The sequence below is a fragment of the Hyaena hyaena genome, unplaced genomic scaffold, assembly GCF_003009895.1.
Source record: "Hyaena hyaena isolate Hyena2069 unplaced genomic scaffold, ASM300989v1 scaffold_515, whole genome shotgun sequence".
Lineage (NCBI taxonomy): Eukaryota > Metazoa > Chordata > Mammalia > Carnivora > Hyaenidae > Hyaena > Hyaena hyaena.
Genome location: NW_024081147.1, coordinates 1,152,601 through 1,180,280, shown reverse-complemented (window position 1 = coordinate 1,180,280; position 27,680 = coordinate 1,152,601). Strand labels below are relative to the sequence as shown.

At 44.9% G+C, this 27,680-nt stretch overlaps 1 protein-coding gene across 5 annotated transcripts in view; it reads left to right on the top strand.

The window, feature by feature from the left end:
- Positions 1 to 1,066: 1,066 nt before the first annotated feature.
- The window catches only part of PTPRM (protein tyrosine phosphatase receptor type M), a 782,304-nt gene continuing 755,690 nt past the window's right edge, over positions 1,067 to 27,680 (top strand). For all 5 annotated transcript variants that reach the window (XM_039255239.1, XM_039255236.1, XM_039255237.1 and 2 more), the window contains exon 1: positions 1,067 to 1,605. In XM_039255239.1, the coding sequence (XP_039111170.1) occupies positions 1,533 to 1,605 (73 nt within the window). In that variant the 5' untranslated portion in view covers positions 1,067 to 1,532. The remainder of the gene's footprint in view (positions 1,606 to 27,680) is intronic.

The window sequence follows — 27,680 nt, the reverse complement described above, 5'->3', positions numbered from 1 at the left end:
TGTTACTTTCCTTACTCACTTTGGTTTCTAATCTAACCTCGCTCGTCCCAAGCCCCCTCCAATTGCGTTTACTTAGCAAGGAGTGGCGTCTCCAGCTGCCTGGCGCTGGCTCAGTGTGCTTATTCCGAGGGAGACCGAAGAGTCTCGTTCCCCCTCCAACCCCTTGGTAATTTTACTAAGCGAACCTCTTTACGGAAGAATCGGAAGCTTTTTAAAAGAATAAAATAGTCACCCCAGGCACAAAATGGTAAAGGAAATATTTCAAGACATGGTGTGATTACCCACGCCTCCTCCTCACCCGTTCCCAAACGCTCTGCACCTCAATCAGAAATCACGGGTTCTGTCCAAAGCCTCGTTTCGGCGAGACCCCCGCCTTCGGTGCCCTGCCCGCGGCTCGCTCCGGCCCACGCGGGGCGGCCGAGCGGCTGCGGGGGCTCCGGGGACCGGCGCGCGTGTCCCGCGAGGCCGGCCGGGCCGGCTGCGCGCCGCAGGCTCGCGGCTCCCGCTCGGTGCCCAGCGCCCGCCAACTTCGCTCGGTCCGCGGCCCCCTCGGAGCCTCGCGGATCGGCCGGCTCGTCCTTCCCCGCGGCGGCCGGGGCAGCGCGGGCCCTGCGACGCCGGGGCGCAGCCGGCCCCCGCTCGGCGCCACCGCCGTCCGGCCCGCCGCGCCGCGCCCGCGGGGCCGCAGGCCGCTGGTCCCGCCCGCCGCTCGCACCAACTACTAGCGGCTCACGACCCGGGACAAACTTCTGGCTGAGGCGCAGCCCTCGCACAGTCGGTCACCCTCCCGGAAGCCGGGCACGGAGCAGAAGACGCGGCCGGGGCGAGGAGGGAGAGGGTGGAAGCCGTGTCGCCGCTCCTCTCCGCGCGGCTGACGCTGCACCGGCGGCGGCGGCCGCCCCCCGCCGCGCTCCCTCCCCGAGGCGCCGCGGCCGCCGAGCGCGGGGCGCGGGCCGGCGGGGCTGGGCGCTCACGCCCTCTAGCGGGCCGCGGCGGCGCCGGGCGGCCGTGACGTGGGCGCTCCCTTCAGCCGGCCTGCGGGGCACCGCCAGTCAGTCGGGGAGCAAGAGCCCCGCGCGGAGCCGGCGCGGGCTCGGCCATTCGGCGCACCGCCGCCCCCGGGGCTGGGCTCGCGGCTGGCGGCGGAGAGGGGGCGGGCAGGACGCGCGCGCCCACCGCCACGGCCGCGGCCGCCGGCTCGGGTCCCGAGCAGGGGAAGCAGAGCGGCGGCGGGTGCGGGCGCCGGAACGGAGGGCGGATTTTGGCTCCGCGGGCGCGCCCTCCGCTCCCTCTCGCAGCCGCGCCGGACGCCGAGTGGGGCGGGCGGCGGGGGAAGGAGGACCGAAGACCCCGGCCCCCGGAGCTGCTGGAGTTCGGACTTCTGTAACTGTTGGCACTTCGGGGCTCCGGCTCTGTTTCTGGCTGTTTACCTTTCCCCTCCGGCTGCCTGGAAACCCAAGCTCCCGTCCGCCCTCCGCCCTCGCGCGCCCACCCAGCGCCGCCTGGGAGCGGCCCGGCGCGCACTCGGCAGCATGAGGAGACTTGGGACTTGCCTGGCGACTTTGGCCGGACTTTTGCTAACTGCGGCAGGGGAGACGTTTTCAGGTAAGCGCGACCGTTTGTGCGGCCGCCGGGGACGCGCGGGCCGGAGCGGGGGCTCGGGACGCCGGCAGCTCCCCAGCGGGGAGAGCCCGGGGCGGGCGGCGGGTCGGGGCTGGGGGCGCGGCGGGCAGACGCGGCTGCCGCCCGTTAGCCTGCGCTGGGCCAGGGGCCGCCGGGGATCGCCCGCACCGGCGATTCGGACTGCCGGGGAGAGCGTGCCCCCAGCGCTCGCCTCGAAGCGGGGACCCTCGCCTCGCCCCCGCCCCTCCCGGGCCTGGGCTCGTGCTCGGGCGAACCGCTGCCACTCCGAGTCCCTGGCCGGCTCCTAGAGGAACAGCAGAAAACTTTGCTTGAAGTTCGGCGCTGCAGCCTCGGGCCGCCGGGCGTGGGCGCTGCGCGATCCCTGCGACCCGGAGCAGCGGCCGGGCCTGATGGCCGGTTCCCGGCTGCGCCCGTGGCGATCGTCCAGACCCGGTAGCAGCTACGGTGGTGGCGATCGCCCGGCGCCCTGGCGTCCCTGCTGCCGCCCCGCCCCCCAGCCCCTCTCGACCGGTGACCCCGGCTCATCTAGACGGTCGCGCCGCAGCTCCGGAGAGCCTAGGCGGGCGTTTCTCGCTGGTCCCAGCGGGAGGACCCGGCAGCCCGGGAGGGAGAGGCCAGGATCCCAGGCCCCGGGCCAACGCGGCCTTGCGCCCTCCGGGCCCCATCTACCCGCCCTCGGCCCCCAGCGGAGCGCTGTGGCCAGTGGCAACTTGTTAACCCAGCTCCGCCGCCGCGGTTCCCAGGTGGGAAGGAAAGGGACTGTGCGTGCAAGTGTATGTGTGTGTGCGCGCGCGCGCGTGTCTCAGCGCACGCGGGGGCGTGCCGAGCCGAGAGGGGCCCCTGGCCGAGAGGACCTGTAGACTCCAGGGGTTGGGAGGGTGGGTGTCAGATGTGGACCCCAACGCAGCACGGTGTTATGGGGATACCCCTAGATTGCCATCAGTACCTGGAGCGCACACGTGGGTGGATGGGCCAGACCCGTGCATATTTGCACACTTTTTCATGTATATTAGCTCCTTCGCACGCTTTCTCATGTTTATCAGTTTCATTAAGGTCTACGTACAATGGTGGCGCTGGGCTTCTTGTTTTTAGTTAAATAAAAAGCCCGCTATTTGACCATAAGCTTGGGTTGCGAAATAGGTTTGCATGTTTATCAGGGAGGAAGGAGTCAGTTGGGCCTTTTAAAAGAATTTTTCGTGAAGGAGTTTTTCACTGACAGTAAAACGCATATTCTAAACATCAGAGAGGCTTGGCTGTCTAGTTACTGTGGAAGCTACAGTTTTACTTTTGGAGTCCTGGGTACACACAGGCACAGCCTGTGTGTGTGGTGCGTTGCTGAGCCACAGGACCCTTGACCACAGTTGGCCGCAGAGATGAGATTGAGATCGTGGTTGGCAGATTGCTCTGCGCTGTGAAATCCCAACTGTCAGCTTCAATAAAGAAGTACCCTTTCCCTAAGTTTAGTATTTAACTGTCTAGTAATTGCACGTGCTCCAGAGGGCTTAAAATGATGCACTCTTATGTGATAGAAAAATTGATGCAGATTTTGGCCTTATTAGTGAATTGTGGAGTAGACTCACCAGTTTTAGAGCCTTGTAAACTCATTAGTGTTAGAAGCCAAATCGGAGGGCCTTAGTGATGGTTTTCTCTTTATTAAGATTCATAACTCCCTGCCTGGGATTTGTTTTAAGTTAAGCCTGTCAAATAGCATTTGGATGGATTTTTAAGTTGTGTGCAAGGGGATGGAAACAAATATTTACGTAGCGTATTTAAAGCATCACTCATTCATCCTTAAAAAGGATTTCAGCATTAAGTAGTACCGACCTGTGTCCTTGTTAAGGCTGATTTAAACTGTCAAACCCAAAGAAACTTTGACTAAAATGTAACCATATTTTTTCTTTCAAAGGAAATATGTCATTCTGTTCGTTTATTATCATACTATTAAATAGGTGTGCTTTCCTTTTGTTTGGAAAGCCAGAGTTACGTGTGTTAGCGGGTGAAGGGAAAATGCAAGGGCAATATCTGAGAGATTGCTTAGAATTGTTGAAATGCTAAGTATTTGAAGTTGGTAAATTTTGTATGTGCAGTGATCCCGTATGTTGCCATATGTTATGTGTTTTTTATTTTTTTTCTCTCCACTTTGCATTTTAGGTAGTATAGGTGTGAAGCACTTAATGCTTTGGAAAAGTGAGTTTCTTTGTGTATGTTGGGAAAGTTATGAGTGACAGTGACGCTCATGTCTTTTTAGGATTCTTCTGGAATTGTAATAATTGGCTGCTTTTTTCCCTGATACACCTGGTGTGATAATTAGTTTTAGAGATAGAGGAGATCGATTGTAAGCTCCTTGAAGGCAAAGTCAGTATTTTTTTCCTTCTTGGTTTCCCGTAAAACTCTTAGTGTGAAGCCTTAGATCTAACAGGCAATAATCACAGATTGTTGTTCACTTGTGTGAACGCTGACCATTTGCAAACGTTCACATGGTACCTAAATTAACTGACATAGAAGGGAGGGAGAGGGATGATTGTAGGAAGTATCACTTGGCTGACGATTCCCTGCCTTTGAAATGAATATTTTCCAGAAGGTGTTCTCCTTAGGTTACCCAGTGGCTTAAATCATGAGATTTTGTGTGATAGGTGGTGGGGTTTTTGTGTGACTAAGATTTATATACGTGGGATGTTGCTGTTCCCTTTCTGCTATGCTCACAATCTTGTCTCCTCTTCAGGAAGGATTAGAATTTATATATATATTAATTAATCATTTCTAGAGGCGGACTACAGGGAGTTTGGAGTGCAGAGATCAGAAACAGAATGCTAAACCTATTGTAAGAAAAAAAAGAATTCAGTTTGTGGTTCATGTGGGCTTTATTTACTATAAACTTTCCATTTTAAAAATGGTTTTGCATCTTTACAATTTCTAATTTGATAATATTCTTGGAATTTCTAACGCCAGTATTCTTATTGGAGGCTCACTTGGTGCCTTCTAGGCTTTTAATGGTCATTAAAAATAACTTTCGTAAAAAAAAAAAAAAAAAAAATAACTTTCGTAAAAAGGAATACAGGTCAGACTCAAGGAACTTAAATCATTTTACTTTTGCTTGGAATTTTCTTTTTCATGTGAGAAGCCAAATAACTGGCAAGTCCTTCCTCTTTGACCCAATTTCTTAAAAGCTGAACTGTAATATATTTAATACAACAAAGCATTTAGTTTTACATTATAATAGGACTGATGTGTTAAGTTCTCTTAAGCAAACTCTGGTTTGCAGAGATAGAAATATAAACAGATTTGGCCCTTTGTTTCTACCACAGTCTTTGGAATAAATTGAAACCTTAACATAACCTTGTGAATTTTGGACTCTTGTGGAAAAGTTTATTTTAAAAATATTCTTTTAAGGCTATTTGTGGGAAAAACAGCCAACGTCTGAATAAAGTCTGTAGTTTAGTTGGGAGAACTGTACCAATGTTTAACATCTTAGTTTTGGACCTCGGTGAGGGTTATATCAGGTATAAACATTAGGAGAAGCAGGTGAAGGCTTGTACTTGAAATCTGCACTATTTTTTGCAACTTTTTTTCTAAGTCTAAACTTATGTTAAAGTACACAATATTAAGGCACTCTTTATAAAGAGTGGGAATAGATTTGTTTAGCATTGTGACTTATTTTTCTTTTTCAGGTAACTATAGTCATGACATTTTACATTTTTATGGTGCTTTAACTAGATTGATAATTCATATGATGGAAATACTTCAAATTTAAATCAGTGAGCATGAAAGAATACGCCGAGAAACTACTGTAACATTTTTAGTGTTATGTGTATGTAAAGAAGTATTTACTGCTTGAGCATAGTAAATTTTTCTGATCTGGAAAATTACAGGGTTTAGTCTTTTATGTTTCCAATGGGTTATTATGCAGTTTTTCGGAAGTGAAGTTACTTATGTACCATGATGTATGAGTAAGTGTGGATATAACTTGAGTAATTCTAAAAGAACTTCCCTTAATAAACAAGTAATCTGATTTATGGTTTCAGATGCTCTACACCCAGTATGAAAGAAGTATAGCTTCTACTTTTGGCAGAAGTTGGTTTTGGAATTTAAGTATTTCTGTGGCAATTCTACAAAAGTTGATGGCTTGTTCAAATTGTTCCCTAACAATTATAGTAACATTCTAAGAACCGATGGGCTGCAGGTATCTGTTTTGGTAGAGGAACCACGTTTTGGATTAAGTATTGTTTCCTTTCAGGTTTTGTTAAGTTTTCTAGAAAGAGCACGTATTATCTCAATCCCCTAAGACATAGCGTTCATCTCCGGGTCAGGCCTGTTGATAAGTGGTTACATATTTGTTCGGCAGCATAACGTTTTCCTTAAGGGTGGTGTCCAGCACCCCAGGCTTTTTAGTTTAATTCCGAGCTTCTTGTCTTTGAAAACCAACTTTCCCACACACTTTCTTACGGTTTCATCTCTCAGTTGCTTATTATCTCCACGAATATAACATATTAATAAGCTCATTTTGTAAGCGAGCAAAGGTTTCATTACTAACATGTTTCAGACTCACTAGTGAAATGTTTAAAAAGATCCAAAATAATAGAAGTCTGCCATTATAAGAGGCTGTAGCTTCTCGGCTTCCTAAAATACTGCTGTGGTTTCCAGAGTGGTCACCAGAAAGCCCGGGCTTCCTCTGTGGCTCTGAAAAACCCAGCAGAGAAAAGTACGTAGGGGCTGGTGTTGGGTGGGGAGCAGGAAAGCCTTAGTCACCAACCTGGGGAGTCTGCAGTACCCCCGCCACTGAGTGGAAGTGTGTCAGAGACGAATGGAAGAAGAAAACAGGAGTGTAAAGAAAAATGTTGTGTGCTCAGGCGTCAGCGACGTTAGTTCTGGAGGTCGCAGCAGAGCAGGGTCGCTGTCCTTACACCCTCTGTGCTCTTACGGATGGAACCTGTGGAAAGGAAAGGAGAGGTAATCAAAAGTGACAAATGCACAGGTGGGTCGCGCTGACCTCCTGCAGCTCAGCAGCCTTAGGTGGCCTTGGGGAGGGCCTGGGGATATTGAGCCAAGTGTCAGTGGCAAGCTGTGTTGAAATCTGCACTTGTTAAAACTTGGGGCGCCCGAGGAGCACCTGCAGTGGCCCTTCCCAGGGTTGATTTCTAGGGCTGAGCTATGGCGATTCTAAGGTGGAAGGTTCATGGAGAGTCTCCCCATGTAATCCTGGTTTGTGGCCACATTTTGAGAAATGTTGATCTCTAAAAGCAGTTCTTTTTTTTTTTTTTTAATTTTTTAATGTTTTATTTATTTCTAGGAGAGAGAGAGAGAGAGACAGCGTGAGCAGGGGAGGGTCAGAGAGAGAGGGAGTCACAGACTGAAACAGGCTCCAGGCTCTCAGCTGGCAGTCAGCACGGAGCCCGACGCGGGCTCGAACCACGAACCGCGACATCATGACCTAAGCGAAAGTCGGACGCTTAACCGACTAAGCCACCCAGGCGCCCCTCTAAAAGCAGTTCTTAAAGTGTTGTCCTTGGACCAGCAGTGTGAGCATCCCTTGGGAACTTGTGAAAAGTGCCCACACTTGGCCCCACCCAGACCTGCTGGATCTGAAACTGGAGGAGGGATTGGGGGTGGGGCGTGTGTGGAGAGGCTGCTGCCTGCGTGGGAACAAGCCCTTGAGAGCATGCTGATGCTTGTAACAACTACTTTTCCCGAAGATCTTGCATGATCAGCCTACCTTGACAAGAGTTGAAAGAGAACCATGGGTAAAAAGTAGAAGTCATGTGGGGCGCCTGGGTGGCTTAGTCGGTTAAGCGTCCGACTTTCGCTTAGGTCATGATCTCGCGGTTCGTGGGTTCGAGCCCCGCGTCGGGCTCTGTGCTGACTGCCAGCTCAGAGCTGGAGCCTGTTTCAGTCTGTGACTCCCTCTCTCTCTGACCCTCCCCTGCTCACGCTGTCTCTCTCTCTCTCTCTCCTAGGAATAAATAAAACATTAAAAAAAAAAAAAGTAGAAGTCATGTTCGTGCGCTTATTAGCCTCCTGATGAACACAGCTGAAGTTATGAACAGGCTGATGTGACTGTACTATGATTCTCAGCCTCTTAGGTGAAGCTGCCAGTGTGACATTTCAAATTATAGTCTTATCTGGGGGAAGATATTGGATCCAGCCAGTTGTAAAACTTAAATGAAAAAGTTTTCCATAATTTAACTTACCACCACATAAAGTTTTAATTAAAATTTGCAGTAACGGTTAGCCATTGGAAATTTCTCTGGGTGGAGGTTGTATATAGAAGGTTTCTGTTGGTTTGTTGTAATAGGTGAACAGCCCAATGTGTCTGTAAAAATAACGCCTTTAGTTCAAGTAAATGTTTATTGAGCACTTACTGTTTGTAAAGCCCTTTGATAGCAGAGCTTCGGGACTGGTAGTGGGCAAAGATAAGAAAGATCCAGTTATGATGCATTGTCCATTTATGAGAAGTTTCAAAATCCACCGAAATCGAATAGAAACAGTTCTCTCTTTGGAGAACTGGAAATTAATGTACATGAAGCTTGGAGTTTCAGCGTGGAAATGTGAAACTGTGCTTTTGGAAATGAACTCAACTTCCAGATAGAAAATAAAGGGTTTCCATTATCCACCTCTTTAGTGTACCACCAGTGCATATCCGAAAATAGGATTTCTCTTTTCGGCAAAAGACAGTCATTGCCGTCTCTGTCATTTAACAACCGCAGGTAAATGAAAGCGCTCGGGACGTTATTTAACAGATTTATCTTGACAGCATTGTCACCAGACTTTCCACGAATCGAGTCGCAGAGTGCACTCCACAGGGCAGGCTGGCCTCCTGCTTCCTGCTCCTCCTGCTGTGATCCAGAGCCAATCACTAGGTGTAGCTGCACCCTTAGACCCACCCACCCGAGCCGGAAGAGGCCCTGCCTTACCCACCTAAGGCTTCCTGCACCCTTTCACCTCCAAGCTGAAAGAAGGATGCTGTTTAGTGCACCTTGCGCTGCCTGCCGGTGCATCTTACCCTTTCCTGTAAATGTACACTCTTTCATGGAAGTTTTGGTTCCAGTAGTTGTAATCCTTAGTTTATTGTGGTGCAGCCCTGACCCAAAGGCAACTTTAAACTCGTCTGGGATCCTTTTTCTCTTCTGCAGTATCATATGTTGCTGCTATTCTATATATAGCAGCGGGGCTAGAAGAAGTACTACATACCTGCCAACTGAGTAAGAGTTCATCTTCATCTGTGGCTGTTCTTGACCAGCCCAGAAAAAGGCAGTGGGGCGGGGGGTGGTGGTGGTGGTGTATGTTCATGGTCAGGTGTGTATCGTTGTTAGGAAGCTGCTTGTGTGATGCACTTAACACCTGCGAGAGAGTACTTCTGTGGCATTGTGGTTTAGGTATATAGTTGGGGAAGTCATTACAATTTGCGTTGGAAATCTGATTCAGTTAATTTTCCTGCTTACAACGCGGAAGACTAATGAGTCATTAAACACTTTTTTATATGAAGCGCAAGTGTTGGAAGCAAGGGGAAGGAGGAGGGTATGATGGAAGGCAGGGTCACTTGCTTTATATCTGGGGCTGATGGGGAGGGCCGTGACCTCGAAGGCCAGAGAGAAGTGATTGCAGCGTGTGAGGGAGAAGATGAATGAGAGCAGAGTTGTCAGGGACTTGTCAGAACAGATGAGTTTTTGGACTCTCCCTTGGAGGAAACGGCCACCGTTTAACAGAATGATTTATTCCAAAATGCAACAGCCTAAGCAAAAGCAAAGCATTTACTTTTTATGGGCTGCAAAGCATAAAAGCTTATAGAGCATCAGTTTGTTTTCAGATGGGTGAATATTCATTTTGATCTCTTTCCTAGTCAGTATGCAGAAAGCAGATTTATTGCACGGAAGGAGAAGAATGTGTTTCAGTTTGTGTTGCCGTGGAAGGAGGGACCCCATTCCTTCTCCCCAGCTTCTAGCTGTGAAATCGAAGCAGGTTCACAGGTTGGCTGCTGACAGCTAGTGACAGGGAATTGGACTACACCCTGTTTGCAATCAGTGTTCCGTGGGTCCTATTTGATTGCTCTTCTCAGTTGGAGCATATTGAGGTACTTCAAATCATGTCCCAACCACATGCTTGAGATGAACTCATTGTTCTACTCACTGGATACAGAATTATAAAGTGGCCTAAATAAATTTTATTTTAAATTTTATTTATTTAAAATACATTTTAAAATAAATGTACTGATAATGTATAAAATAAAATCCAATCCCTGAGCAAATGTTTAGTGTCTATTAATGTGTATCAATCACTTAATATATTTGTTGAATGAATAAGGAAATGAATGAAGTTTCGGGGGAAGAAAACTATAAAACGACTTACGCTTATGACTTTTTTCTGTCAAGTTTAGCTTTTTTAAGCATCTGGCATAACTTTAATAATAGGCCCAGGCTGTGGATTTTGTGCTTGGTCCCCTTAGCAATTTATAGGCCTGTAGATAGCATTTAGTTGTTATGTTTATAGGAGAAAGTGTTATCTTTTGTTACTCGAATCTATGAAAGTAAAACTGTTATTTTAGTGATTTTATCACGTGTAATAGAAACGTATTAATCAGGTACTGTTACAAAGCAGAATTTTGCAAAAAATGGAATTTATCGTGTGGTGGGTTTATCATGACTCTAGGGGGATTTGATTTTAGTCACTGGTAAATGAAAAGAACTGTGGTGTCACTCATAAGAAGGTTCTGTAACAGGGAGTCACATATATTATCTCTGCTGGTTTTATTTCTGATCCAGAATGAAGTTAATTAAACCTACCCAGAGCCTACTTTCTCACATTAACATCCCTCTCATCTTTAGTAGACCCAGCGTGCCCTGGTTCCTTTATCGTCCCGTGTGGTATGCACTCAGGTGACGAGACTTTGCAAAATGAGGTCACCTTGACAGCAGTCTAATAAACTGCATTCCCTGCTTCCTTGACTTTTGAACTCCTGACCACTGAATAGGGTGTGAAATCTCGACAGTTATCCACTGGCATTGTGTCCTGAGTGTGTGTTACGGGGGCTCTCGCCGTATATTCTCAGTTACCATTTTCATCCCATTTGCATGGCTGTTCAGGGAGCCCCTCCCTTGGCTTCCAGCAGGGAGTCACCCCTGCAAGCATGTTGGAAGTCCTGTGTTGCTGACCCTTAGAAGGTTTGGACCGGGGGTAGGGGGGCCTGCCTGGGCACGGAGGGCCTTAGACAGTTGGAGGATGTGAAGGCTTTGACGTCAGCTATGGGTTCCCTGGGGTTTGGAAAGAAGGGCATCCCCCCCTTCCCCCCAGCAGGTCCGGTTTTCCTGATTTTGGAACAAGGCTTCTGAATAGCCTTGTGGCCTTGGGTATGTTCTTTAATTTTTCTGAGCCTTCTTTTTCTTTTCTTCAGGATTGCCGTGAAGACCAACCAGTGCCGTGACATCAGGGAGGGCTTTTGCGGTGACAGGGTGGTGACTGTTTAGTCATGAGGAAGAGAGGGGGTTGGTCAGTTTTTCACCGTCCGTGTCCATTGTGGGTTTAACCATGTGAACCCGCTGTTCTTGTAAGTCAGAAAGGGTCGACTATTGACAGTTTCACGTAGTTCAAACTAATAGGTTCCCTTTCTGGGTCCAAGGGGTTGATAGTTGTGGTATCTGGAGGCTGTAAAAGTGACATTTATGTCAGTGTGGTTGTACACATATTTGTGATATAAATGCATGGCCAATATTGTGTTTTAAAAGGAAAAAAAAGCTGAAATAGCAAAGTGATCATCTCGAATCGGAACCATGCAAAGCCAGCACTACTCAGTAGCATGGAAGGTGGTGTTCCACCCGCATTAAAGTCATGTGAGGCTTCTAGCCTCATGTTCCTGGCCCCACAGCCCCACTGAGGCAGGATCTCTGGAATGGGGCCACAGAAACTTGTGGAGAAACCTTTCTGATAATCTTGATGCTTGTAAATGTTGAAAGATTACTAGTAAGAAAATAAGAGTGGCTCACAGACCATGTCCTTTGGAGAACCTCTCACATCTTCTCTGATTAGTGTTAAGAAAGCCTCTAGAGATCATCACATGGATTTTTAGACCAAACTATTGATTGATGGAAGAATATTTCTTTTACGAAGCAGAGGCTTTCTGGTATCAGAAGAAAATGTGAAGTATGAAACAAGGCATTTTATAGAAACTTGGCTGTTCTGTACCCATCTTTCAACTTGGTGACCTCTAGTAAATGTGCTATCAGTCTGGAAGTTTTAGGATATAATAAAAGAATAAAGACATTTCAGGGTAATCAGAACGCAGTGACTTCACATCTTCAAATTTGCAGCGCTGAGCCGCATTTTGAGATGACTCATTCGTAGAGGAGTATGAGACAAGATGGCATTGGGAATAATATTTTCCAGCACTTATTCCTTTATATCATGTTCATTGAAACATGGACACTGTAGAATAATTGGTCTTAGGGGCCCCATAAGGGGGCCAAAAACTTGGCATTTTGATTGTAGTAGTTCCTAAAAGACTCACAAACCTCAAAATGGGCATACTCGTCTGCTAAGGCACTTGAAATTTCCACCAGCTCATCATTTTGACCAAGGAAGAAAGGTGCTTGTTGAAATGTCATGTCTGGGAGAGGTGGCTCATTAAGTCATCTCAATATGACATCCCCAAATAGCTGTCACCTTGATAAGTTGACATCTTTAGATGTCAGGTTTCTGACTCGTAAAATGAAGACATTTGATTCAAGGATCTATAAGGTCTCTCCAATCACTTAAAGAGTATGAGGATTGTCATCTTAGTTCCCATTAATTTGTCAGATAGCATAGTGTTAAGAGAGTGAGACCTGGATCAATGGGGTATTCTTGATAGATGAGGATGGGGGAAATGTCTAGAACATTGAGTCCGATCTAAAAGAGTGCGTGATACAGCATGAAGTCACTTGTTAGAAGGAAGCTGAAGGAATGTCTGAATGATTTTAGATGCTTCCCACATTTGCTGTAGCTGCCTCTGCACAGATGAAGCTCGCTCTTTGCCTCCATGCTTGAGAATGTATTTGCTGTTCACGGCTGCCACCAAAGGTTTTGCAGCAACCAGACTGCAGTCTGTGATTGTCTACTTAAATTGTGGCAACAGAGATAAGCCTCATTTCTGGGGGCTTCTAATTGACAGTAATAAGTGACAGCCATATACTGAGCACTAATTATGTGCTAGGTACCGTGTGGAGAGAATATGATATTTTCAAACCCATTGCCGCACAGTCGCTAATAATAATAAAAGCTTGGCTGAGAGAAGCGATGGAAGCTTTGGGAGGTAAAGCCGCCTGTGTTTCTTACAAAGCCAGGTCATCTGAGCGTGGGGTATGTACATGCTACATCTTCCCTCCTCATCCACACAGGTGCAGAGTGGCCTTTTCCTGATTTGTGCGGTGATTTGATGCCATCCATCTGTAGTGAGGTGTGCTCCCTGCAGACAGGTTTTCAGTGGAGTGTCTGTTAGAAAGATGTTGAGTGATTGATGTTTCAGGACGTGATATGGAATCTTTATAATGGCCTTCTGGGGACATTTCCTTCTGGGTCTTAGTTCCAGGAAAAGGTGTGATTCTTCTGTGCACTTAGCTTCTTCTTGCAGATACAGTGAATTGTATAACCCGTTAAGTTTTCCTCTTTATGTTGGCTGTTAGAAAGCCAGATGCAAATGTGTGTTCTGTGATAATAGTAACGTTTTTTTGTTTTTGTTGTTGTTTTTGTTTTTATTTTATTTCTAGGAGAGAGAGAGAGAGAGACAGCGTGAGCAGGGGAGGGTCAGAGAGAGAGGGAGTCACAGACTCTGAAACAGGCTCCAGGCTCTGAGCTGGCAGTCAGCACAGAGCCCGACGCGGGGCTCGAACCCACGAACCGCGAGATCATGACCTAAGCGAAATCGGATGCTTAACCGACTAAGCCACCCAGGCGCCCCAGTAGGAACGTTTTTGAATGGGAAAACCTCAGTCAGAGCTGGCCTTCATCAAACAGGGAATTTGTTGGCTCTTGTGACAGAAGGCTGTAGGTAGGCACAGCTGGTCCCAGGGGCTCAACACAGCCATCGGGGTTCTGAGCCTTCTTCTGTAAACGTCTTTCCTCTTTATGTGATGTTTCTAGGGGGTTGTAGGCTGAGTCCTCCAGCTCTAAGCCTAGTGGGAAGAGAGATTCCGTCCCCACAACGTACATACCACTTCTGCTCTTGGGCTCACTGAGTCAGCTCATGTCACCTGTTTCCAGTTTAACCTCATGCTCTGCTTCACCTGCCCACTGGACCAGGCCAGCCCACATGGACCACATGGACCAAGAGTGAGGAGATGGAAGTTTCTGCTTGGAAAAGTGGCTTCTGTGACCAGTTGAAGAGAGTGGATGCTGGGTGGGCAAAAGCCATCAAATGCCCAGAGTGACATTCTGTGCAGTAGAACCTTGTTTCTGATCTCTTTTTCTGAGCTTATACTTAGTCTCCTGCTCGCTTTTCTCACTTCATTCTAATATATCTTGCTGTATTTTATGTGTCGTTATAAATGCACTAAATCTTTGGAACTAAGTGGTGATGACAAAGTAAATGAGTTCCAGATCTTAACATCTGAGTCAGTTCAAATGCAACTTTTGTGTGTGTGCATTTCTTTAACTTCCTAGTGACACCATAGAACGCATTCAGAGCTCACTAAATGAACAACACAGGACTAGGAAGGTGGTAGGGAGGTTATTATAGCCCAGAGTAGCACTTCTCCAACTTATTTTTTTAAAGCATCAGAATATTTTCATTAAGCAAAATTGTACATAGGTGGAAAAGCATAAAAATCTTTTGGTTAAACAAAGTTTTATGTGAGAAGATTAAAACAAAGGACTCCCCAAATTGTAAGCAAGGTATAATGGTTAGCTATTGCTGTGTAACAAAGCTCCCCAAACTTGGTGGCTTAAAACAACATGTTTTCTGGTTTTTTTTTTTTCTGTTTTTCATGTTTTATGGGTGGTAGTCTGGTGATCTAAACTGGGATTGGTATACTTCATGTAAATGTCTTTACTTAGCTGACCTTGGCTCTCTCAGTATTTTGGGGTTGGTTGACTGTAGGCTGCTATAGGATAACCTAGGCTGGAGCACCTGCACTCTCCTTTATTTTCTGGCAGGCAGTTTCCAAAGAGAGTGGAAATGTGCCAAGGCCTTTTTGGCTTATGCTTGGGAAGGGTTTCACCTTGATATTCTGGTCAAAGCCAGTTTCACCTTGCTATTCTAGTCACAGCCAGTCCACAAGGCCAGCCTAGAACAAGGGTAGGGAAATAGACCTCGTGACCCTTGGCATATGGGGCTATAGGGCCACATCATAAATAGTGTGGATACAGGAGAGGTGGAGAACTAGGCCCCACATAGGGTCTGCCAGGCCCCAGTGCCTGTGCTATGAGATGCCTCTGCTTTGCAGAACATAGTTGGGAACTCACTGGCAGCGTGAGAAAAAGGAATTTAAGACTGAAAGATCTGTATTCCAGGGTCCACCCTGACACTGTCATGTGAAAGTGAAGCTGTATAACCCCAGTGAACTCAGTTCCTTGTCTGTAATTAGGGTCATTCAGTGGCATTCTGAGTCATAGGTCTGCCTCCAAGATCCAATATGAAAATGGGCTGTATAAAAAGAAACTTTTACAAACTTGGGGTTGTACCTTGGGCTATTCTGAAGGTGATTATAGACCGATTAAGCCTGAGTTCTCATCCTGGCTGTGTCATTTATCAGTTGTGAAAGTCCCATTGCCTCTCGGAGCCAGTTTCTTTATCTGTAAAGAGGGGACGATGTCCACCTCCTTGGTCATCCTTTGGAAAACATAGTGCCTGGGCTGTAAGAGCTGTTGTCATTGTCCTTAGAGCCCTGTGACCACAGAATAACCTTGAGTCATTGCCGTGTGTGTTTCCTCTCTGTCTGCAAACCCCAAAGGGTGTGGTTCCCCCAGCTCCAGGTTTTCTTCCATTTGTAATCCAGCTCATAAACTTGCTATTTCCTCTGGCTTCCCAAGGGCAATGGCAAAGAAAATAGGAGCTTCGCATGCCACCTGCGTGTGGGTCCTTTTACATGTTATTTATGACCAGAGTTGTCCTGTAGGGTGAAAATGGTAGTCCTGCATGTTATGGTTAATGGAACTGAGGCCCCAGAAGGTGTTAAGGTGTTGCCCAGACAGTAGATACAGCACTCTGTGGACCCCAGAGCCCTCCATTCCTCCAGTGCCTCTGAAGACCAAAACCTGGCTCTTCTCCCCGCCTGTTGGGGCCAAAGCACGTGTCATAATTTCCACGTGTGCTTAACCTATTTGGTACAGTTTCTCATTTTGATGTTAAAAACCATTGTAAAGTTGGCTTAGCTCGCAGTGCACTGTGGCTATTACTATTTGACAGCTCTCTGAAATAGTAAATTAGAAGGGAAAGTACGTGGCTGCTAAGTAATTTGAATGAAATTAATTGATTTAGAGACACTGTCCATATTTTTCACCAGCAGAGGAGGGCAGAATGTTGTCTTCTCTGGGGTTTCAAGTCCTCTGAATTATGTTTCTGTAATTTTTTGTGTTTAACGTCTGGATATCTGATTGTGGGGAGAAGTGTTAAAAACTTCGTAAATCTCTTATCTGTGTGTGTTAGCGGTCTCAGGGGCAGAGAGAGTGCCACTAAGGTCAGTGACAATTTATCTTTAGACCTTTCCCTACGGGTGGAGGTGGGCCGGCCTTTGGAGATTGATGTTAATTGCCTTCTGTGGAAAAGAGTGCATTTTCTTTTTGAGGTTGGACAAAAGACAAAGGAAGCAAGTATATCGATATTTGAAGGATTTTTTTTTTTAATTTGAGAGAGAGAGGGGGCAGAGAGAGAATCCCAAGTAGGCTCTGCACTGTCAGCACAGCACCTGATGTGGGCGGGGCTTGAACTCAGGAACCATGAAATCATGACCTGAGCTGAAGACAGATGCTTAACTGACTGAGCCCCCAGGAGCCCCAATATTTGAGAGATTTAAGATAATCTAGTGAGTTGGGTCTTACTGTAGTCACAGTATATGAGTCACAGTATATGTAGTCACAGAGTTGCTATGAGAAGCAACTCTGGTTATATAATAGTTTACAATGATTATGTATTTTTCTTAAATCACTTTTTTTTTGCAACATTGTTAGAGATAATTACACCAAAATAAATATTAAGAGAATATTAACATCTTTCACAGTGATTAAAAAAAAGAAATCTGGGGCACCTGGGTGGCCTAGTCAGTTAAACATCTGACTTGGGCTCAGATCATGATCTCATGGTTCATGAGATTGAGCCCTGCATCCAGCTTTTGCCAACAGCTTGGAGCCCGGAGCTGCTTCAGAATCTGCTTCAGATTCTGTGTCTCCCCCTCTCTCTCTCTGCCTTTCTCTCACTTGTGTTCCCCCCCGGTCAAAAATAAATAAATATTAAAAAATTAAAAAAAAATTAAACAATTCTGGATTTAGCTTTTTCGCCAGAATCATTTGTGAAGTGATGATGACTGTCAACAGATGCATGTTTACTTCATTTTATTCTTATTTAGGGAAGCTTTCTGAGCAGCTGGGTATAAAACGAAGTGGTGTGTTCATTGTTAAGGATGAGGGAGATCCCGGGAACGGACCTCGGGGCTCCGATGTTTGCTTCTGCTCTCCTGTGACGTGTGGTTTGGGTTGAGTCTCCAGATTGTGACAGAAGTCACAGTAGAATCAAATGGATATTAAAATAACTGCTTTAGGGACACCTTGGGGGCTCAGTCGGTTGGGCGTCCGATTTCGGCTCAGGTCATGATCTCATGGTTCGTGGGTTCAAGCCCTATGTTGGGCTCTGTGTTGACAGCTAACTAAGAGCCTGGAGCCTGCTTCAGATTCTGTCTCTCCCTCTCTCTTTGACCCTCCCCTGCTCACGTTGTCTCTCTCTCAGGAAAAAAAAAAAATTAAAAAAATAACTGCTTTAAGTGCCTACAGAGATTGTGAGGCTCCAGTGAAGTAATTTAAAAACTTGCTTTCTCACCTGTGGAGTCCTGGCCATCGTGAGCTGCCTTTGCCAGGCCCACCCTCCACCAGCTTTGTTTCCGAGTTTCCGCTCGGGTTGGGGACTTTGTGTGGCGCTAACCTGTGTTCTCACCCTGCCCCTGTGGCCCTCCTGCTGGGCCTGCTTTTAGTGAGACAGACAAGCTACCAGCCACCAGGTGGTGGTTCTCTGTCTCTTTCTAAATGCAAAATTACTATTAAGTTGGCATTTTTCCTTTTCTCTTGGGATGCTTTTGGAATGCATATTGTTTCTCCTGTGCTGGACCCAAGGTTATTCTTTCATGCTTCAGTTCTATAGATTAAACTCAAGCACAGGGTGAAAAATCCTCAAAGACTGGAGGTATTTGCAGGGCGCATTCTTTCCCAAAGAATAAATATTATATATAAATAATCACCCAGGACCGAGAGTGAAAATGAGGTAGGGTGACGTCTTACATCTTAGCAAGTGGCTGTGCCTTCTGTGGCAGAGGACTCGTGGGTGAGCTCTGTGCTGCACCCTGGGGGTCAGGATGTGCTGGAGACTGAGGATATGAGCGTGTCCAGGATGAGGGTTGGCCCACAGGAGCTTACAGAAGAACCCGAGGGCACCCACGCACACCGAAGCCAGGCCTGGCAAGGGAGCTCGCAGCTGAGCGTGCAGGAGGGAAGGAACTGGAGGGACGGCTCTCCAGTGGTTGGCTCCCGGGGTGCAGGGTTGTGGGTTGCCAGGCGAAATCAGGCACTGCCTTTGAGGCCTGCGGGCCCCATTCAGGGTACTACTCAGAGGGAAGGGAGAGGGGAGGCCTCTAAGTATTGTCTTTCTTTCTTTCTTTTTTAAAAATGTTTTATTTATTTCTGAGAGAGAGAGAGACAGCGTGAGCAGGGGAGGGCCAGAGAGGGAGGGAGACACAGAATCAGAAACAGTCTCCAGGCTCTGAGCTAGCTGTCAGCACAGAGCCTGATGCGGGGCTCGAACCCACAAACCATGAGATCATGACCTGAGCCAAAGTCGGACGCTCAACTGACTGAGCCACCCAGGTGCCCCTAAGATTCATCTTTAAAAGGCTTTGAAGTTTTTCTTCTCTTAAAATGGGACGCCTCCTAAGCAAGTGGGTTTTTTTATTTTTTTTAAATCGAAGTGTAATTGACATACAGTATTTCAGTAGTTTCAGATGTACAGTGTGTAGTGATTTGACATTTATGTATAGTATGCAGTGATGACCATAATAAGTGTAGTTATCATCTGCAAGTGAGTTTTTCTATATTTGATCTTAGCCAAAAGGCCAAGAAGCGATGCAAGTAAGTTTTTGAGGTAGGGGTCAGCTACTTGAGAAAATGCAAAAGGGGAGAGGCCTGAGAAATTGGAAAGGGGAACAGATTTCATAGTATTTTTTCCCTTCAAATTAGAAGGTCATGTTTTTGGTGACATCTTTGTCATCTCCCTTCAGTCTCCATTGTATTTGCTGCTGTGGTTAAGGATGAGTTTGTATAGGATGGGAATTTGGCCAGAAGTTAGAAAAGTGTGAGGGGGGTGGTTAGGGGAGGTTCAGGAATCAGAATTTGGCTTCTTTTATTCCCATGCCTGATACCATGGCCCTAGGCTTTCTCTTTTTCTTGTTTCCCATACTCCATATTCATCTCGTGTAGTAGGTGAGTTTTAAAAGACAGTGGTGAACTAAATGGGTATCTGTATCCCACTGAATCATCACCACTCTTACTGTATTGGAATTATCAGGGGACACATACTTGGCATCCTATTTCTGCTCTGAAGGATGTGGACAGGACAGTGAATATTGATAGACACAGAGAGAAATGGTAAATGAAAATGTAACTGCTACCATGTCTGTGTCTCAGGCATTAGGTGGTGCTCTGTCTACTTTATTTTTTCTTTTCTTTTCTTTTTTAAAATCTATTTTTGATATAGAGAGAGACAGAGCATGAGCAGGGGAGAGTCAGAGAGAGAGGGACACACAGAATCTGAAACAGGCTCCGGCCTCCGAGCTGTCAGCATGGAGCCCAATGCAGGGCTTGAACCCACAAACCGTGAGATCATGACCTGAGCTGAAGTTGGACTCTTAACTGACTGAGCCACCCAGGCGCCCCTATCTACTTTATTTCTAACCAGCTCATCAGTACTTAGGGTAGAAGTATTATAATAGACCAAAAGGAAGCGTAATGCTTATTGACTACTTTAAATGTTTAGGCATTATTTTATGTACCTTTTTATTACCTAATTTAATACTGATAACCATCTAAATTACCCCCATTTTACAAGGCAGGAAATAAACTCAGAGGCTAAGCAAAGTGCCCAAACTCAGACAAATTGCAAGGGCAAAGCTGGGATCCTGAACCGAAAGCCACTAAGCCACAGTGACTGGCAGTTCTTTCTATCAGACACAGTTAGAAGCAGTCTGCACACACCATGAGCTTGAAATGCTTCTTTTCAAGCCCCAGGGTCTGAGGATGGATGCTCCAGGTGAACGGGGCATTGGGCCCCGAATAACTGAGTGAATGGACAGAGGAGAATGCCAACTCTTGGGACACTTAGGCTGGTCTTTTTATTTTGGAGGATGACTCAAAACAGAGTCCACAGATAGGTTTAGTCATTCTGGAGACTCTGTTAAAACATAGCCAACAGAACTGTTTGAGTCAGGGACAAAAGAAGGGATAGGTACTGCTTAATGAGGTCTTGGTCTAGAGAAATGGTTTCCTTGAGCCAGGAGCTGATGCTGGTAAGTTCCAAGATCTGTGGGCCACTGACCCTGGGTGGTCTTCTGACTTATGCTTGTGTCTCCAGTCAAGGAATTAAAAAAAATTGGACAGTTCCAGGGGTGCCTGGGTGGCTTAGTCGGTTAAGCGTCCGACTTTCGCTTAGGTCATGATCTTGCGGTTCATGGGTTCGAGCCCCGCGTCGGGCTCTGTGCTGACTGCCAGCTCAGAGCCTGGAGCCTGTTTTAGTCTGTGACTCCGTCTTTCTCTGACCCTCCCCTGCTCACGCTTCTCTCTCTCCCCTAGAAATAAATTAAAAAAACCATTTATTAAAAAAATAAAAAAAATTGGACAGTTCTTGAAAATTGATAAGTTCACATCTGAAATTTTGCCTCATAAATTTATACAATCGAGAAGGAGGGAATTTAGGCTCTACAGTAGATATTGACATTTTAATATAAAACAAGAGTCTTTTAAAGGCATCCTTCAGAAACAACATCAGAATACCAAAGAGATTTGTTTCTCTCTATTGTCCATTTAAAAATACATGAATAAGCTTGTATTTAATTGAGAGAAATTTTACATGCTTAATTTTTCTTCTTTAACTGCTATTTACATTTTATTTCCCCATAGAATCTTATCCTATTACAACATGTTTAAGCTTGAGAATCTTTTAGTGATTACTTATCAAACCTCTCTGCAACAAAAATGTGTATAAATTGAGATTTTAATTCTATCTTTGATTTTATGGGACCATAAAGCAGTAAGTGCTACATTTTATCTAGTTGAATTATCACTCTCAAATTTGGATACAATTGAATCCTAGTTGAAATTTATTGGAATAGTATTTTAGATATCAGCTGGGTTTTAAAAAATTAGTGAATGTAGCTGTGCATAGACATTACTTACCGTTAAATGGGGTCAAACTCAAATTTTATTTTCAGCTTTGATTTTTATAAATCTCTGTTGAGAATTCTTTCATATAAATAGGTAGAAAGGACTAGAGAATTGCTATACCGGTGCCACTTTGAATTCTTTTAAGGTTACATGCCAAGATTCATATTGAGTTGTAGCATTAGAAATAATTTTATTTTTATTTTATTTTATTTTTTTTGGATTTTTTAAATGTTTTATTTATTTCTAGGAGAGAGAGAGAGAGAGTGAGCAGGGGAGGGTCAGAGAGAGAGGGAGTCACAGACTGAAACAGGCTCCAGGCTCCGAGCTGGCAGTCAGCACAGAGCCCGACGCGGGGCTCGAACCCACGAACCGCGAGATCATGACCCAAGCGAAAGCCGGACACTTAACCGACTAAGCCACCCAGGCGCCCCATCATTAGAAATAATTTTAATGACCAGTTTGATTAGTTTCATTCTTGACCATATTCAAAGCAAAAAATTGGAAACCAACTATTCTGTAAAGGATTTTTCCCAGCCATGCACCTTCTCATTTGCTGGGGAGTAATCCAAGAGACTGCCTAAACCAAGATTTATCAGTGCCTATTAATTACACCTGTTATTTATAAAGCCACCTTGTTTAACCCAGAAATAGAGAAATATCCAAAAATTGTTGTGAAAATAAAAATTGGTATTAATTTTAATATACTTTAGCTAAAGTAGGCTTTAAATATACGTATACGTGCATTTATATACCTTATATAAATATATGTGTGTACATATGTGTATATTATATATATTTTTGTCAAGCCTTAGGGGTCAAGATTTAGGCTACTCACTAAGCGAAAAATACCTATTATATGATTCAGTTTGCACAGCAGTCCTCATGAAAGCTGTCAGTCACACCAGCTTTACTTTCTATGAGAAAGGGTTTAACTTAGTTTTTAATTTCAAGTAAGTGTTAATTTGCATTTTGAGGAAAAAAGGTTACAAAACAGTAAAAAGCGACGGTATGACAGATTATTAAAAGCAGGTTTGTCAAGTTTAAAATGCTACAGATTCAGTGGGGCTAATTATATTTTATAGTAAGTATGTTGCTTAAACCATGGCAAATCTATTCTGTTTCACATTAACTTATAGTAATGTAATATTATGGGTACCTAAAATTATAAGGTATTATAGAGTGAGGATTATAATGAAAACACCTGCGGTTTTTCTGGTAGATATGTGTGAAAGTCTGTATTGAACTTTGTGTTTGAATCCTGGGCATAATAAGAATCATGGATGTACTTTCAGAAATCTCTGTAGCAGTTTGTAAAGAGAGTGGAATACATTTCCAATGTCTTTGAAAAAAGAAAGGTATATGCTACTCAAAGAAAATGGGCATAGCAGCAGATTGACATAGCACATTTTTGTTAACATGAGGTAGAAAATATTAAATATTTTAGAAGAAGGTTGATTTTCATTGGACACATTACCTCATAAATGAATGTTTGATAAAGTGGATTTTAATTATATTACTGTAAAGTGCACACTGAATCTAAAGGAAACCTCATGTATTTTTATTTGTGAATTGTCCTGTAGAATTTGAAAATTTTGGAAAGCAGTGCAGTTCTTTTGAAAAGATTCCATGTCAGAACATCCATATTTTCAGCTGTTGGAAGCTTCCTTTATTTCCAGCTAATGTCATGTTTGATGTGAGTGTATATGCTAAAAAAGAATTATTACATTTAGAAGTAATTTTCAGGCATTTAATATTTACTGATGTCATCCTTTTTATAATTTCGCCAATTCTTCAGCTGTGAAATGAGTTCTTTCTGGTCAAGGGAAGGAAGATGTGTGGTTGTTAACTTGTGTAATATATCTGATTTTATAACATTCCACAAGGGCTAAAATATTCCATCTCTAGTACATTGTTTTACCCTTAAATGAAATATGGATATGACAGGGAAAGACACGAAGCCCCACAGTGAGTGTCTAGTGTTTGATTAATCATTAAAGAATGCTTCCTTGAGAGCAATAGCTCATGTTCTGTCTTTGATGCCATGGACATTTTTACACTCAAGGGGTGCGCCTTCCTTTTGTGAGGTGTGAGGCCTGTTGGGAAAGGGCAGACCATAAGAGAGAACCTATCTGAAGCTAGGATGGAAATTGGTGCCCTTTTCCCTGCCAGCGCTGTGTATCCCTTAATTTTCCTGTGGCTGCTCTGTGGCCCTGTTGGGACTTTTACACTGATCGTGGAACTGATAGAGCCGTCCCCTATGGCTAGGGGTCTAGAGCCTTTTTCTTTCCAGAGACCTACTAAAAAAAAAAAAAAGAGTTAATTTTTTAGGGCAGTTTTAGGTTCCCAGAAAAATTATTAAGAGGAAGGTACCAGAGATTTCCCATACGCCCCTGAGCCCACACATGCATGGCCTGTCTCGTTATCGGCACCCCCCCCCCACCCCCACCATTTGGTACATTTGTTACAATCGATGAACCTGTACTGACACTTATTATCACTCAAGGTCCGTAGTGTACATTAGAGTTCCCTCTTAGTGTTGTACATTCTGTGGGTTGGACAAATGCATAATGACATCTGTCTACCATTAGAGTGTCATACAGAGTGTTTTTACTGCCCTAAAAAGCCTCTGTGCTCAGCCCATTTAACTCCCCCCTGCCCCCAACACGAAAAGGCAGGAAACAAGCTGACAAACTGGTTTATAATAACTCAGTTCTGGTTTTGACTCAGTCTGTGACTTTGACAAATATCTTAGGTCTCTCTGCCTCAGCTACCCCTTCTGAAGTCAAAATAGATCATTAGAACTTAAAAATAATTTAGATGTTAGGAGTTGTTACTAACGGTATGAAAACCGGGGTGGCTGGGTGGCTCAGTCAGTTAAGCATCCTACTTTGGCTCAGGTTGTGATCTCACAGTCTGTGGATTCAAGCCCCGTATCGGGCTCTGTGCTCATAGCTTGGAGCCTGGAGCCTCCTTCAGATTCTGTTTCTCCTTCTCTCTCTGCCCCCGCCCCCCCACTCTGTCTCTCATGTTCTCAAAAATAAACAATAAAAAAAATATATGAAAACCAGCCAATGGAATAAACTCCTCTCATTTGCTCTAAAGGAATCAATGTGATTTGAAAGAATCTTGCCCAAAAAAAAAAGAAAAGAAGAAAAAAAGGAAATTTGTTTCCCATTACATAACTGAATCTTCCAGATGATAGGTACTTTCCAGCTGAATTCTTACCTTGTTCCAGGAAGCAGAGTCTGAGGGCACAAGCAGCACAGAGAACTGTAGAGATGCTTAAAACAGTCCCTAAGGCACTTTATTATTTGAGATTTTCTGTATACTCGGTGTGGTCTTTCTGATGTTTTCCTTAATGGGAAGTGGGTGACAATTATCTTATTACACGGATCTTGAAGCACAGGTTAAACGGTTTCCTCAGGCCCCAGAGAAAGCCAGCGCTCAGGTTCCCCTGTGAGTTCTAAAGCGAGGCAATCTTTTCTAATGTACCACTTAGGAAGATGATGAAGCACGTTATTATCCCTTTACTAATATTCAGCGACACTTCTCCTTTAAATTTCTTTCAGACAATACAACACTAGCACCTTGTGAGCATTTGAGCAGTTGTTATACATAAGGATATTTATAATGTGCCTTGAGTGGGCCTGGAAAGGATGGCAAGATGGTGGGTTATCCAAGGCCAACCCACTGGCCCGCGGCTGTTTCCAGAGTGATGGATCATCTGAAGCAGGGTATACACACCTGCAGTGTAGAAAGACGACGCCTTGGGTTGCAGAAAAGATGGGGCCTTTTAAAAATATGATCAACCCATACTAAGGAAATTAAAGTGGACGTGCAGGAAATCCCGTGCAGGCATATTTGTTTAGGCATTTTCTACAGTAGTGAAAAGCAGGAAAAACCTGACTGTCCAACAGTAGAGAATGGATTAGGTCATGGTGTATTCATGTAACAGAATGCCAGACAGCCACCAAGAATAGTGACAAAGAATATTTAAGGATGTCAGGTGATAACAATAATGGTGATAATGGGACAGAAATTTATTTAATGATTTTTAAACATTGATTAAACACATCTATGGAAATGTATAAAATACAAGCCCAAATACTAATAGTAGTTTTTTTTTTTTTTTTAATGTTTTGTTTATTTCTAGGAGAGAGAGAGAGAGAGACAGCATGAGCAGGGGAGGGTCAGAGAGAGGGAGACACAGAATCTGAAACAGGCTCCAGGCTCTGAGCTGGCAGTCAGCACAGAGCCCGATGCGGGGCTCGAACCCACGAACCGCGAGATCATGACCTAAGCGAAAGCCGGACGCTTAACCGACTAAGCCACCCAGGCGCCCCTACTAATAGTAGTTTTTTTTGGATAGCAGATTTATTGATATTTATGCTTTATGTTAGCTTTTCTGCCTTTGTTGGATTTCCTTCTATGTGTTCATATATCCCATCTTATGATAAGAGAAAGTGACTTAAAATAGTTGGTATGTAAGAGCTGAAGCCATGGGTATTTAACTCAGTGGAACACTGGTATGATTTTGTGAGAGTGATGATCATCCCCCACTTCTAGAAACTGAACAGGAAAAGAGGAAGATACTCAGGTGGCACAATTTACTTCCATTGGTCTTTGCTCTGAAAGGTATAAAATACACAACGTATAAATGTAGATGTGAAAACGCTTGTGCCACAGTGTGATTTTTTAAAAAAACAGATTGTACCCTTAGCCAGTTGTCTTCTAATCCTCATTTGGCTGGCTTTTCCTCTGGAATTGTTTCTTTGCTGGAGTGTTAATGGATTGGTTAATTTGTGAGCAACACTCCTAATTGTATTAAATCTCTACAACCTTATTAAGCATTTGTGCAGAATTAGATCAGAGAGCTTAGGGAAGCAGCGTGCCAGTGGTCGAGGGAGGGAGGGAGGCTAACAGGTGTATCTCTGCTCTAATTGAGCAACCCCTAAAAAATAAAACAGCACAGATGGAAAACCCCACTGCTAAAAGTTCAGAAGTATTCTAAAGCACATAAAATAGCCTTCTTGCTGTATATTTAAACACCATTAATGACAGAGGGAGAGAGAGAAAAAGACACCGAGAAAGGGAGAGCCAACTTGTTTTTAATTTAGATCTGTTAGGATTTACTTTATTTGGGGGCAAAGAAATGAGCAAGATAACAAAAATCTCAGGGGAGCTAGATTTTAATTCTGGTAGCACACGTATTTGTGCTTAGAGAGAGAAACAATGTCAGAAAATATAATTGGACCATGTGTCTTTTGAAAACTAAAGATAATAGCCTGAAACATACTGATTTTTAAAAACTGGCAGCTGCTTTCTTCTGCAAGTAGGGCGGATGGTCCCCCCCCCCCCCCCCCCCCGCCCCCGCCCCCATGCTTACTGGACCTTCCAGCAGTGGGGATGGAGAGTGGATGAGGAAGCATTAACACTGACCTCTGGGTCATTGTCCCCATTGCTTACACATACTTCTGGGTGTTTCTTTCCCCAAAATGTTTAAAGTTTATTACTTAACATTATTGCAACCGTAATGGAACTGGAAGTAAAGAATTTAAGCAGCCTGTTGTTTGATTTAAAGTTACTGATTCCTGGGGTACCTGGGTGGCTCAGGTCATGGTCTCATGGTTTGTGAGTTTGAGCCTGCATCGGGATCTGTTCTGATAGCTCAAGCCTGGAGCCTGCTTCAGATTCCATGTCTCCCTTTCTCTGCCCCTCCCCTGCTCACACTCTGTCTCTGTCTCTGTCTCAAAAATAAACATTTAAGATTAAAGTTACTGTTTCCTTGTATTGTGTATGTTAGCACTTTTGGAGTAAGAAATAACTGATAGACCATTAAGGATAAAAAAAACCCAAACTATTCAAGCCCTGAAGCAGTCAGAATTTTTACCTTCTTAACAGTTCCGCCGTACCTCACTAAGAGTATCTTTTTTGTTGTCATCGTTATTTTAGATCATACAGTTCCATGGGTTTTAAGGGGCACCTGAAAATAGAAAAATAAAGGTTATGATTAATTTTTGAAGTTTTACCCAGTCGTGTTTGTGCAAGCAACGTGGGCTTGAAGGGTCAGGAAGCTAGAATAATCAGGAAAGAGCAGAGGAGGTGATACTGCCTCCATGTAATCATGGATTCCATATGCCGCATCGGGCAGTCTATGGAGATGTCCCAAGGAGTCCCCCGACTTTCCTGTCCTCTTCTAAGTAGGGTCTGCTGTTTCTGCTGCCTCGGATGTGGTGTGGGTGGCCCTGCCCCTTATTGCCACAGGCACAGACCAGCCTCGTGGCCTGGCTCCTCTCCTGCTGTGTCTCGCCTGTTCTGGAGGTTTCCTGCTCCTGAGCTGGCAGGCCGCTGCCCTCCTGAAGTGGGGAGCCCCACACCCCATTCCCGGCTCACAGCTGCCTTCAGTGGCTCAGAGGCAGTGGCACAGCTCTGCATGTAGGATC